The 14226-nt window shown below is 48.1% G+C and overlaps 1 protein-coding gene across 1 annotated transcript in view; it reads left to right on the forward strand.

The window, feature by feature from the left end:
• Positions 1-14226, forward strand: part of MUC16 (mucin 16, cell surface associated) — a 207833-nt gene that overhangs the window by 18873 nt on the left and 174734 nt on the right. Inside the window, exon 2 of the mRNA XM_033195391.1 lies at positions 2204-2635. Within this exon, the coding sequence (XP_033051282.1) occupies positions 2204-2635 (432 nt within the window). The remainder of the gene's footprint in view (positions 1-2203; positions 2636-14226) is intronic.

Genomic DNA, 14226 nt, shown 5'->3' on the forward strand with positions numbered 1-14226 from the left:
CCTGGTTCCCCACATCTGTTTGTTCGCAGAGCTCTAAGGGTATTGGGGGGTAGGGGCTCCAGTAAGTGATTACTATAAGTGACAGCAGGTGTTATATGAAGGAAATACAGTATTTGGGGCTGAGGGTGAGGGAAGAAGATGGGGTAATCTCTAGGTGTTTGGGGCAAATAAGTGGATGTTGGAATCATCCAGCAAGAGAGAGGAAAAGTGGCGCCTAGAGCAGTGATCAGCTCCGTTGCACCCATGTTAGGCTTGGAGTCGGTCCGCTATCTCCAAAGGGTTAGCTCAGTATTTGATTCTGGAGGGGTCTGGAGTTATAGGTTTGGATGTTCCAAGTGCAATGGAGGTCAATGAAACCATGCAGTGGCCAGGGAGGATGCTTGGTGAGCATGATCTAAAAGGGCTAATATGCCTGTAATCCCTGGCTAAAAATTTGTGTATTTTTAGTAGAGATGGGGTTTCACCATGTTGGCCAGGCTGGTCTTGAACTCCTGACCTCAAATGATCCGCCCACCTCGGCCTCCCAAAATGCTGGAATTACAGGTGAGTCACTGTGCCTGGCCAACCTGTGTAATTTTTTATGCTAGGTCTGATAAAGAGGTGGATAGTAAAAAAAAAAAAAAAAAAAAAAAAAAAAAAAAAAAAAAAGAGGTGGATAGTCATAGAAAAGTAGAATTGGGTTAAACAAAACAAAACAAAATAGTAATAATAATAAAAAAAGAATCTTCTGCCAGGAAAATGGGAGAACTTAGCCAGGACTGTTTGTTCAGATTCTTCTCTCTGTCCTGTGTCTTCAGAGATAAGATGTTCCTCTCATTCAGAGATAGGGAGGGCTGCTCTCACATGAGAGACTTACAACCTCCTTTAGGAGAGAAGAGAAAAACGTGAGAATAACCTTCATGCCTTGGATATTTTTTTCAAGTGCCAAGGTGCTTGTTTATTACTAAGAACCTATGATATGCCTGGCCCTGAGCTGGCCTTCCAGGACACAATTATTTTCTAATAACCACATTTCAGAGGCTTGTTGGGAAAACTGCCTCTTTAATTCATCCGATATTTAATAAAGATGACGATCTTTCATTCATCCATCCATCTTCTATTCATCCATCTATTCACCCACTCATTCTTCCATCCATCCACCCACCCATTCATCCATTCACCGATCCATTAATTCATCCACTCACCCGTCCATTCATTCACTCATCCATCTATCCATTCATGCACTCACCCACCCACCTCTTCCATACATGCAGCCATCTTTCATTCATCCATCCATCTTCTATTCATCCATCTATTCATTCATTCATTCTTCCATCCATCCACCCACCCATACATCCACTCATCAATCCATCTATCTGCTCATGCATCCATCTATCTGCCTGTCCACTTATCTACCCATCCATTCATTCATCCAGCAAATAGTCATCAAATGCTCAGTTTGCCCAAATATACCTGCTCGAACTCTCTGCAAGGTCTGTGAAACAGAATGATCACCTGGGGTCTTGTTAGACATGAAGAATCTCAGCAGGACCTTCTGTATCAGAGTCTGCATTTTAACAAATGATTCCCATGTGAATCAAATCTTGAGGGATGCTGCTATAAACTTTACCAATATTGACAAGAGTTGTAAAGATTGGGAGGAAGCATGGTCAATGCTGGCATACACTGTTGACTCCATAAATGGTATTTTCCATTTTAATTATTGTAACTTCAAGAAACGGACAGATTGGCACTAGACTAGCTCTTTGTTTTTGGTTTGGGACAGAGTTTTGCTCTTGTCCCCTAGGCTGGAATGCAACGGCGTGATCTCAGCTCACTGCAACTTCCTTCTCCCAAGTTCAAGTGATTCTCCTGCCTCAACCTCCTGAGTAGCTGAGATGACAGGCGCCCGCCACCATGCCCAGCTCATTTTTGTATTTTTAGTAGAAACGGGGTTTCACCATATTGGCCAGGCTGGTCTTGAGCTCCTGACCTCAGGTGATGCACCCGCCTCGGCCTCCCAAAGTGCTGGGATTTACAGGGGTGAGCCACTGCGCCCGGCCTTAGACTAGCTCTTTGTTTGCAAGGTTTGTTTGCAATTTGAGGTCTTATTCAGGGATGACTTACAGAGGATTGCCTCTTCTGAAGTGTACTTATGGCTCTGAGTTTTCTAAATCACTGAAGAGGTAACACCGATCCTCTCTCCTCTCTCTCCTCTCCCCAGGAGGAATTACTCATCTGGACACCAGACTCCTGCTAAGCCTGGTTGCAGCCACAGAAATCCTGGGCGGTCACCATGTACCCACATCTCAGCCTTCTGCAGAAGACCTGTGCCCTGATATGCCCATCTCCTGTGGGAGAACCCCGGGGATACGCTCACTGTCCAGAGTCAGGAACATGAGTGATGCTTCTTTGGACACCAAGAGGCAGCCAAACAAGAGAAAACTGATCAGAAGGGCACCATTCAGCCCAGTTCCTTCAAGGTCACCTGCGAGGCCAGAGGGTCCTATGACTTCCTGGAGGCTGGACGCCAGAGACCAGGGATGGGACCCCGGAGGCCCCAGGACCCCAGTGTATCCCGTGCCCCCTGAGCAGTCACACCCTGCACACTCAGGGCTGCAGCACCGGCCACGTTCCCCCACTAGGACGGGAGACAGTAAGTCCTTGCCTTTTTAATCTTCTAACTAGACATTGGCCCTGCCAGTGTTTAATTGTCTTTGACTCTTTATTCATTGGTCTAGTAGACGTTGAAACTGTGCCTGATGCCAGAGGATGGGCAGATTGGTTGCAGCTTCACACAGTTCAGAGTCAACCAGTGAACAGAAGTTTGAAACAAATTGTCACAATAAAACAGGATGATGCCGAGGATGAGGGAAGTATATAGCATTCAGGCAAGTAAGCTGAACCTAGGGGAAGGGAATCAGGAGTTTCTCTGCTAGTACCTGAAATGTAAGCTGCAATGAGGAGTTAACCAGCAAAGATGGCGTCCACATGATGTAAGGGCATAGCGGTTGCTTCTTCTCCCTCCACCTCCTTGTTTTTTTTTTTTTGAGACCGACGGATTCTTGCTCTGTCACCAGGCTGGAGTGCAGTGGCGGGATCTCAGTTCACTGCAACTTCCACCTTCCAGGTTCAAGCGATTCTCCTGCCTCAGCTTCCCGAGTAGCTGGGACTACAGGCACCCACCACCACGCTCAGCTAATTTTTGTATTTTTAGTAGAGATGAGGTTTCACCATGTTGGCCACGGTGGTCTTGATCTCTTGACCTCGTGATCCGCCTGCCTCGGCCTCCCAAAGTGCTGGGATTACAGGTGTGAGCCACTGTGCCCAGCCCCAACCTCCTCTTTCTTTCTTCCTCCTTTTCTTCTCCTCCTGCTTCCCTCTCCTTTTCTCCCTGACCCTCCCCCTCCTTTCTTCCCCTCCTTCTTTTCTCTTCTTCCTCTTTCTCCTCCCCCTTCTTCTCCTCCTTCAATTATTTTATTTATTTATTTACTTATTTACTTTTTGAGACCAGATCTCCCTTCGTCGCCCAGGCTGGACTGCAGTGGCATGATCTGGGCTCACTGCAACCTCCGCCTCCCAGGTTCCAGCGATTCTCCAGCCTCAGCCTCCCTGGTAGCTAGGATTACAGGCACCTGCCACCACGGCCGGTTAATTTTTGTATTTTTAGTAAAGACGGAGTTTCACCATATTGGCCAGGATGGTCTCTAACTCCTGACCTCAGGTGAGGTCCTGCCTGCCCTTGGGCTCCCAAAGTGCTGGGATTACAGGCGTGAGCTGCCACACCCGGCCCTCCTTCAATTATTTTAAAAATGAATTACTATTTGTTTCTTGAGTCCTTTGAGTCATGGACAAAGCCTCTAGTACTTTTTTGTCCAGATCTCAAGCTAAGGATGGTTTTTACCAGCTGGGAGCGGCGGTTCACGCCTGCAATCCCAGTACTTTGGGAGGCTGAGGCAGGTGGATCACTTGAGGTCAGGAGTTTGAGACCAGCCTGGCCAACATAGTGAAACCCCATCTCTACTAAAAATACAAAAAATTAGCCGGGCATGGTGGCAGGCGTTTGTAATCCCAGCTACTCGGGAGGCTGAGACAGAAGAATTGCTTGAACCTGCGAGGCAAAGGTTGCAGTGAGGTGAGATCACGCCACTGCACTCCAGCCTGGGTGACAGAGTGAGACTCTGTCTTAAAAAAAAGAAAAAACAAAAAGGATGGTTTTTACATGTTTAAAGGATTGGGGAAATCAACACCAACAACAGAGGAAGACAGAGCAGGGTTCTCATGGCCCGTGAAACCTAAGATACTCACTCTGGGCCCTTACTGAAAGTTTGCCAAGACCTGGAATATATTATTTTTTATTTTATTTATCTATTTTTTGAGACAGAGTCTTTCTGTGTTGCCCAGGCTGGAGTGCAGTGGCACAATCTCAGCTCACTGCAACCTCTGCCTCCCAGGTTCAAGTGATTCTCCTGCCGCAGCCTCCCGAGTAGCTGGGATGACAGGTGTGTGCCACCACGCTCGGCCTGGAATTTATTATTAATGTGATTTTTACTTGTTTCTTTTTACATGTGTGTGGGGGGGAGGGGCTGCTAGGAAGTTTTAAAACACATATATGGCTTGCATTGCATTTCCTCTATAAGAGCGGCTTTAGAGCGTTTCCAGGGTCTGTCCCAGAGCAAGGCGCATGTAAGGTGGGGAGGGATAGGGAGGCCAATGGTTATTCTTGTACATCTCTGACTTCAGATTTCTGGATTTGAACCCCTGGTTGTGAGCACACTGCTGAACCCATTCTCAGTGGCTCATCTGTTCAATGTGGCTCTAAGAGCATTTAATGATATAACACATTGGTCAGGTACGGTGGCTCACACCTGTAATCCCAGTGCTTTGGGAGGCCGAGGCAGATTGCCTGATCCCAGGAGTTCAAGACCACCCTGGGCAACATGGTAAAACCCCACCTCTACAAAAAAATTAGCCAGGTGTGGTGGCGGGTTCCTGTAGTTCCAGCTACTTGGGAGGCTGAGGTGGGAGGATGGGTTGAGCCCGGGAGGCAGAGGTTGCAGTGAGCCAAGATGGCGTCACTGCACTCCAGCCTGGGTGACAGAGCAAGACCCTGTTTAAAAAAAAAAAAAGAGGCTAGGTGCGGTGACTCGCGCCTGTAATCCCAGCACTTTGGGAGGCCGAGGTGGGTGGATCACCTGAGGTCGGGAGTTCGAGACCATCCTGGCCAACATGGAGAAACCTGGTCTCTACTAAAAATACAAAAAGCCAGACGTGGTGGCGCATGACTGTAATCCCAGCTACTCAGGAGGCTGAGGAAGGAGAATCGCTTGAACCCGGGAGGTGGAGGTTGCAGTGAGCCAAGATCGCGCCATTGCACTCCAGCCTGGGCAACAAGAGTGAAACGCCGTCTGAAAAAAAAAAAAAAAAAAAAAAAGACGGAGAGAGCACAAAGCAAACACTTAACACAATGCCTGGCTCACTGAAAGCATCAGGTGGAGGATACCTCTTTTAAGTCATTTGCTGGAGACCCTCCAAGTCACTACCTCCTGGACCCAAATGTGCTCTTTGCATATTTCAGGAGAGCTCAGGAGAGCACCTTAGCCTTCTGGGCTTTCCCGGTCTGGCCCCACGGGAACGCTTCCTTGCTGCCCTTCCCAGCTGCTTCTGTGAACACCCGAGATTAGCAGCTGGTCATGATGTTACCTGAGTTGGCTAACACCACAGGTGTACCCAGGAGACCATGAAGAGCAGCAGGGTGAGGCTGTCATGAGGCCAACTGTGCAATGAGAAGGGGTCCTCCTAGCAACTGGGAAGTGCCATACAGATTCTGCTGGGGAACTGGAGGAAGTACGAGTCAGCTCCCGCCTGGCCAGCCAATAAGAGCAGGGTGAGGTGTTGGCACTGGACATTTGGGAGTGTACGTGCCACCAGCTCCTGTCATCTGCTTTGTTTCCAAACTCAAAGGGTGAAGCGGGCATGTCTTGTGGACACTAACTTCCCTCATTCATTCCCTCGCTTGTTTGGCAAATATTTATTGAGCATCTGCTGGGTGGTAATGCCTGTGTCAAACACCCATGGGGTATACAGTAAACAATGTGGTCAGGGCTTCTGCCCTTGCCAAGGCAGAAAATTAAGAAGATAAAGATTGTAAAAAAATCTATGCAGCTGCAGGTGGTGGCATGTGTCTCTAGTCCTAGCTACTTTGGAGGTTGAGGTGGAAGGATCCCTTGAGCTCAGAAGTTAGAGGCTGTAGTTTGTGATCATTGCTTGTGGATAGCCACTGCACTGCAGCCTGGGCAACATAGCAAGACCCCATCATTTTTTTTTTTTTTCTTTTTTGAGACGGAGTTTCACTCTTGTGGCCCAGGCTGGAATGCAATGGCGCGATCTCGGCTCACCACAACCTCCGCCTCCCGGGTTCAAGCGATTCTCCTGCCTCAGCCTCCTGAGTAGCTGGGATGACAGGCATGCATGACCATGCCTGGCTGATTTTGTATTTTTAGTAGAAATGGAGTTTTTCCATGTTGGTCAGGCTGACCTTGAATGCCTGACCTCAGGTGATCTGCTCCCCTCGGCCTCCCAAAGTGCTGAGATTATAGGCAGAGGTTGCAGTGGGCCGAGATCACGCCATTGCACTCCAGCCTGGGCAACGAGAGTGAAACTCTGTCTCAGTAAATAAATAAATAAATAATAAATAAATAAATAAATAAATCTATAGAGGGTATGTAATTTTGTTACATGCATAAATTGTACAGTGGTGAAGTCAGGGCTTTTGGGGTATCCATCACCCCAATAATGTACATCATAGCCATTAAGTAGTTTCTCATCACCCTACCATGTCTGCTCTATCATTCCACTCTCTACATCCACATGAACACATTTTTTAGCATCCACGTGTGAGTAAGAACATGCAATATTTGACTATGTGTCTGACCTGTTTCATTTAAGATAATGACCTCCAGTTCCATCCCTGTTGCAGCAAAAGTCATGGTTTCAAGGCTCAAAGACTTTTTTTTATGGCTGTGTAGTATTCCACTATGTATATGTACCACATTTTCTGTAGCCAATCCTCTGTGGATGGACATTGAGGCTGATTTCTTATGTTTGCTATTGCGCATAGTGCTGTGATAAACCTACAAGTGAACGTATCCGTTTGTTTGTTTGTTTTGAGACAGAGTCTTGCTCTATCACCCAGGCTGGAGTGCAGTGGGAGGACGAGGCCAAAAGTTCAAGACCAACCTGGCCAACATAGCAAGACTTCACCTCTATAAAAGAAAAAACAATTGAAAAAAAAAGAAGGCCGGGCACAGTGACTCACGCCTGTAATCCCAGCACTTTGGGAGGCCGAGGCAGGTGGATCACGAGGTCAGCAGTTTGAGACCAGCCTGGCCAACATGGTGAAACTCTGTCTCTACTAAAAATACAAAAAGTAGCCGGGTGTGGTGGTGCACGCCTGTAATCCCAGGTACTCAGGAGGCTGAGGCAGGAGAATCGCTTGAACCTGGGAAGTGGAGGTTGCAGTGAGCCGAGATTGCGCCCGTGCACTCCAGCCTGGGCAACAAGAGCGAAACTCTGTCTCAAAAACAAACAAACAAACAGACAAAAAGAAAAAATTAGCTGAGTGTGGTGGCACACGCCTGTGGTCCCAGCTACTCGGCAGGCTGAGGGAGAAGAATCGCTTGAACCTGGGAGGCAGAGCTTGTAGTGAGCAGAGATCGCACCACTGCACTCCAGCCTGGCCGACAGAGCGAGACTCTGTCTCAAACAAAACAAAACAAAACAAATAAAACCTCAGTGTCACTGACACACAGCTTTCTCCCAGGTGGCCGCTTGTTTTTTCAAAGCATGCAAGGCAAGAAGGAGTTAGATGGAGTGCAGTGAGATGGAAATCGCAGTCTTTTGTAACCTAATCAGAAAAGTGACACACTATTGCTTTTGCCAGTTTCTGTTCCTTAGAACTGAGTCATTAGGTTCAGCCCACACTGGAGGCAAGGCATATTAGGCCATTCTCGCAGTGCTATAAAGAAATACCTGAGACTGGGTAATTTATTTCTTATTTTTGTTTATTTATTTATTTATTTTTGAGACAGAGTTTCACTCTTGTTGCCCAGGCTGGAAAATGGCATTATCTTGGCTCACTGCAACCTCCGCCTCCCGGGGCTCACGCGATTTTCCTGCCTCAGACTCCTGAGTAGCTGGGATTACAGGCATGCGCCACCATGCCTGGCTAATTTTGTATTTTTAGTAGAGACGGGCTTTCTCCATGTTGGTCAGGCTGGTCTCAAACTCCTGACCTCAAGTGATCTGCCTGCCTTGGCCTCCCAAAGTGTTGGGATTACAGGCGTGAGCCACCGGGCCCGGCCTATTTTTTTTTAATTTTGTGAGACAGAGTCTCGCTCTGTTGCCCAGACTGGAATGCAGTGGCAAGATCTCGGCTCACTGCAAGCTTCACCTCCCGGGCTCAAGTGATTTTCCTGCCTCAGCCTTCTGAGTAGCTGGGATTACAGGCACGTGCCACTACACCTGGCTAATTTTTGTATTTTTAGTAGAGACAGAATTTCACCATGTTGGCCAGGCTGGTCTCAAACTCTTGAGCGCAAGTGATGTTCCCTCCTTGGCCTCCCAAAGTGCTGAGATTACAGGCGTGAGCCACTGCACCTGGCCAACATCACCCACCTTTTAGGCATCCAACCTCACTTGGCATGCAACCCCAGATCAGAGTGCACCCCCTCCTTGCGGTCCCACCCCCTGTTGTCACCTGAGGGGCATGCACCTATTTCTTATTCATCACTCACTTGCCTCGGCAGTGTCACTCTGAGGCCCCTGGGGTCAGGGGCTATCACTCTCAGTCACTCTCACATCCTCATACCTAACACTCTCCCTGGTACCTGTCAGCCCCCCGGCAAAAATCTGACAGTGTGAACTGAGTCATTGCACCCTCTTCTCCCGCCCCACCACCAGCTTCCTTATTGCTATGTACAGCGTGTTTTAATTTCCGAGGGCTGCAGTGACCAAGTATCACAGACTAGGTGACTTCAACAACAGAAATTTAGTGTCTCACCGTTCTGGAAGCCAGAAGTCCGGCATCAGGGTGTGGACAGAGCTGGTTCCTTCTGGGGCTGTGGAGGGAAGGATATGTTCTATGTCTCTCTCTCCCAGTGTCTGGTTGTTTGCTAACTTTTTTTTTTTTTTTGACCCAGAGTCTCGATCTGCCGCCAGGCTGGAGTGCAGTGGCATGATCTCCACTCACTGTAACCTCCACCTCCCAAGTTCAAGCTATTCTCCTGCCTCAGCCTCCCGAGTAGCTGGGACTACAGGTGTGTGCCACCACCCCCAACTAATTTTTGTATTTTTAGTAGAGACGGGGTTTCAACAGGTTGGCCAGGATGGTCTCAATCTCTTGACCTCGTGATTCACCTGCCTTAGCTTCCCACAGTGCTGGAATTATAGGCGTGAGCCACCACGCCCAGCTGCTGGGCTAATTTTTTAACTTTCTATAGAGATGGGGGTCTTGCTATGTTGCCCAGGCTGATCTCAAACTTCTGGGTTCTACTGATCCTCCCACCTCGGCTTTCCAAAGTGCTGGGATTACAGGCATGAGCCACCGTGCCAGCCCAGATGTGCCTTTGAAAACTCTGTTTTTCAGGTTGCATTGCCTGGGGAGGATAAAAGCAAACAGATTTAGTAATTGCAAATAATTGCAAGAAAATATTTCCTTGACCCTGTTCCCCTCATGCTTTCCTGAGGTCTCTCAAAGTCTCCCCCAGGGCGACTGCAGGTATCTCGCACCCTCTCACAGATAAACATGCTTGATGCCACTTAACCAGCTTTGCTGGAAGGGCACTGGGAGTCCTCATTTCAGTCTCACAGCGATGCTGCAAAGTAGGTGCTATCATTACCCATTTCAAATGCACAAAAAACTGAAGTCATTGTGCAAGATGGCACACCTGGGAACTGGTGGTGGAGTTGTCATTTTTTTTTCCTTTCCTTTTCTTTTCTTTCTTTTTTTTTTTGAGACGGAGTCTTGCTCTGTCACCCAAACTGGAGTGCAGTGGTGCGATCTCAGCTCACTGCAACCTCCGCCTCCTGAGTTCAAGCAATTCTCCTGCCTCAGCCTCCTGAGTAGCTGGGTGTGGTGGCGGGTGCCTGTAATACCTGGAGACATTTTGGTTTTCACCCCTGGGAGGTGGAGTGAGGCTGCTAACTGCTAACACTCTACAATGCATGGGACAGCCCCTGCACCCCCATAGCAAAGAATTATCTACCCTAAAATGTCAATAGTGCCAAGATGGAGAAACTTGATATTGATAGACCTCAAATCCTCCAATCCATCCATCCTTCAGAACTGCACACATGTGTCTAGAGATGGAAACTGAGCCAGCTTGGGTTGTATCAAGGGGTCCTGCATACCATATACAAGGAACCATACACCACAGTCAGAAGGGGGATGACTCATCAAAGGGATACAGAAAAGCCACCCACAGTGGCTCACGCCTGTAATCCCAGCACTTTGAGAGGCTGAGGCGGACGGATCACTTCAGATCAGAAGTTCGAGACCAGCCTGATCAATATGGTGAAACCCTGTCTCCATTAAAAATACAAAAATTTGCCAGGTGTGATGGCAGGTGCCTGTAGTCCCAGCCACTCAGGAGGCTGAGGTAGGAGAATCACAGGAACTCGTGAAGCGGAGGTTGCGCTGAGCCAAGATCGCACCACTGCACTCCAGCCTGGGCAACAGAGCAAGACTCCATCTCAAAACAAATATGAAAACAAAACAAAAGGTTGCAGAAAATATACTTCATCTGCTTTGTTCATCTCTCTTTTTTTGTTTGTTTTGTTTTAAGAGATGGGGTCTCGCCCTGTTACCCAGGCTGGAATGCAGTGGCGCAATCATAGCTCACTGCAGCTTCCAACTCCTGGGCACAAGCGATCCTCCTTTCTCAGCCTCTCAAGTATCTGGGACTACAGATAACACTGTGCCTGGCTGAATTTTTTATTTTTTTTTATTTTGTAGAGACAGGATCTCACTATGTTGCCCAGGCTGGTCTTGAACTCCTGGGCTCAAATAATTCTCCTGTCTCAGCCTCCCAAATAGCTAGGACTTCAGGCTGGTGCCACCACATCTGGCTAAGTTTTTTATTTGTTTAGAGATGGGATCTTACTATGCTGCCCAGTCTGGTCTTGAACTCCTGGCCTCAAAGAGATCCTCTAGCACTGGCCTCCTGAATCTTGTTCTCCTCTCTCTCTCTCTCCTCTTTTTTTTTTCTCCTTTGAGACAAGGTCTTGCTCTGTTGCCCAGGCTAGAGTGCAGTGGTGCGATCTCAGATCACTGCAACCTTCATCTCCTGGGCTCAAGCAATCCTCCCACCTCAGCCTTCCGAGTAGCTGGGACTACAGGCACACACCACCAAGCCTGGCTAATTTTTTTTTCATTGTTTCTTTTAATTAACATCTAAATAGATTACACATCTTCTATAATTATAATGTGGAAATGTGTATGGGCAAAATATATAACTTTTTTGGCAAATGCCTAGGGAAGAATGGTGTCAGTCAAGTTCATCCAAGGTCTTAAGCAGCAGCATCTATGCAGCCAGGGCGTGGTTGGCGTTTGGGGACAGAGGTAAATAGCCATAATGCAGGCATCCGTTTGGTTTCTTCTTGTAGTACCTGATTAACTATCTGGTGCTGCTGGATAGTTCTCTTCTCCTTAACTTCTTCTGATTCAATTTTAATTTCATACATCACCCCACAACCTCCTGACATGTCAGTGACTTTGACAACTGCAGCTTGCAGAAACTTCTTTTTTCTTTCTTTCTTTTTTTTTTTTTTCTGACAGAGTCTCACTTTGTTGCCCAGGCTGGAGTGCAGTGGTGCCATCTCGCCTCACTGCAACCTCCGCCTCCCGGGCTCAAACGATTCTCTGTGTCAGCCTCCTGAGTAATCGGGATTACAGGTGCCCACCATCACGCCCGGCTAATTTTTGTATTTTTAGTAGAAACGGGGTTTCACCATGTTGGCTAGGCTGGTCTCAAACTCCTGACCTCAGGTGATCTGCCTGCCTCGGCCTCCCAAAGTGTTGGGATTACAGGCATGAGCCACCGCGCCCAGCCTTGTTCCTTGTCTTTATCCCCAGCACTTGGTACCTGGTGAGTGGTCAACACATGAATAAATCATTCAGCAAGCTTTTTTTGTCTGTGTGACACACCTATTATGTGTCAGGTACCCTCTTCATATTCACACACTAGAGAGAATTATAAGAGATGAAAACACAGATACGTGATCCTGTGGTCAAACGATTTTACAAGGAAGTTACAAGGTGCTTTGGGAACAGGGCGGGGAGTTCTGCTTTCTCTCTGGGGAGTGAGGCAAGGGAGGCCTGGAGGGAATTAGGGGACACAGTGTCAGGTGAAGGGAGGGAGGGCAATTCCAGCAAAGGGAACGGCCGAGGCAAAGGCTTGGGGGTGAGAAGCGAAGTCATACGTTAGTCCAATGAAGATCAGGTCCCGGCTCAAGGTGGGCCTTCGACCCCAGGCTGCAGTGTTTGGACTTGGTCCCGAGGGCAGTGAGAAGGCACTGAAGAATTTGGACCGGGGCAGGGCATGGCCGGTGTTGCATTTTTGTAAGGTCACTCTGTTGACTGGGCAGGTGGAGGGGAACTGGAGGAGGGTGGAGCTGGCAGTAGAAGATGAATATGAGTAAAGAAGCTATTTCAGGAAGTCAGGCAGAGAGAGAGGATGAGGGCATGAATGGAGGTGAGGCGATGGGCTGAGTCAAGAAGTACTTAGAAGGGATCGAGCAGGGTAGCTCACGCCTGTAATCCCAGCACTTTGAGAGGCCGAGGCGGGTGGATCACTTAAGGTCAGGAGTTCAAGACCAGCCTGGTCAACATAGTGAAACCCCGTCTCTACTAAACACACACACACACACACACACACACCAGGTGTAGTGGCGCACACCTGTAATCCCAGCTACTCAGCTACTCAGGAGGTCGAGACAGGAGAATCACTTAAACCTGGGAGGCAGAGGTTACAGTGAGCCAAGACAGTGCCACTGTACTCCAGCCTGGGTGACAGAGCAAGACTTCGTCTCAAAAAAAAAAAAAAAAAAAACCTTTTTGTTGCAATATAACAGACACACAGTAAAGTGTGCACAAAATGCCTGAATCTTAAGTGCATATCAATGAATTTTTACTTCTGTCTAACCATTGTACACCACGATGTGAAACGTTCCCTTCCTCTATTTTTTTTTAATTTTAATTTTATTTTTTGAAACAGAGTCTCACACTACCACCCAGGCTGGAGTACAGTGAGGCATGGCTTACTGCAGCCTCAGCCTCCTGGGCTCAAGCAATCCTCATGTCTCAGCGTCCAGAGTAGCTGGCACAACAGATGTGCACCACCACGACTGGCTAATTTCTTTTTTTTTTTTTGTTTTTAGTGGAGACATCTCACTGTGTTGCCCAGGCTGGTCTCGAACTCCTGAGCTCAAGTGATCCTCTTGCCTCAGCCTCCCAAAGTCCTGGGATTACAGACATGAGCCACCTGCGGCCCCCTTTTTCTGGAAGAGAATTTCTCAGCCTTCGAGCTTTTGACATTAGAAGCTGGATAATACTTTGTTGTAAGGGGCTGTCCTGTGTGTTGTAGGATGTTTAGCAGTGTCTCTGGCATCCACCTATTAGATGCCAGTAGTACTCCTTCTCTCTCAGTTAAAACAATGTCTTTAGACGTTGCCAAATGCCTGCTGGGAGGCATAATTGCCCTCACTTGAAAACCACTGCTGGCCGAGCGCCGTGGCTCACGCCTGTAATCCCAGCACTTTGGGAGGCCGAGGCGGGCGGATCACGAGGTCAGGAGATCGAGACCATCCTGACTAACACAGTGAAATCCCATCTCTACTAAAAATACAAAAAATTAGCCCAGTGTGGTGGCGGGCGCCCATAGTCCCAGCTACTGGGGAGGCTGAGACAGGAGAATGACATGAACTCGGGAGGCAGAGCTTGCAGTAAGCCACGATCATGCCACTACACTCCAGCCTGGGCGTCAGAGCGAGACTCCGTCTCAAGAAAAAAAAAAAAGAAAATAAAATATAAGAAAAGAAAACCACTGCTGTAGAAAGCTCCTTCAAATGCCTTTTCCAGACAGTGCCCCCATCCCCAGAACACTCGTTTTTTTGTTTTGTTTTTTTTGAAATGGAATCTTGCACCGTTTCCTGGGCTGGAGTACAATGGCGCGATTCGGCTCACTGCAA

The sequence above is a fragment of the Trachypithecus francoisi genome, unplaced genomic scaffold (genome assembly GCF_009764315.1).
Source record: "Trachypithecus francoisi isolate TF-2019V2 unplaced genomic scaffold, Tfra_2.0 Lachesis_group5, whole genome shotgun sequence".
Lineage (NCBI taxonomy): Eukaryota > Metazoa > Chordata > Mammalia > Primates > Cercopithecidae > Trachypithecus > Trachypithecus francoisi.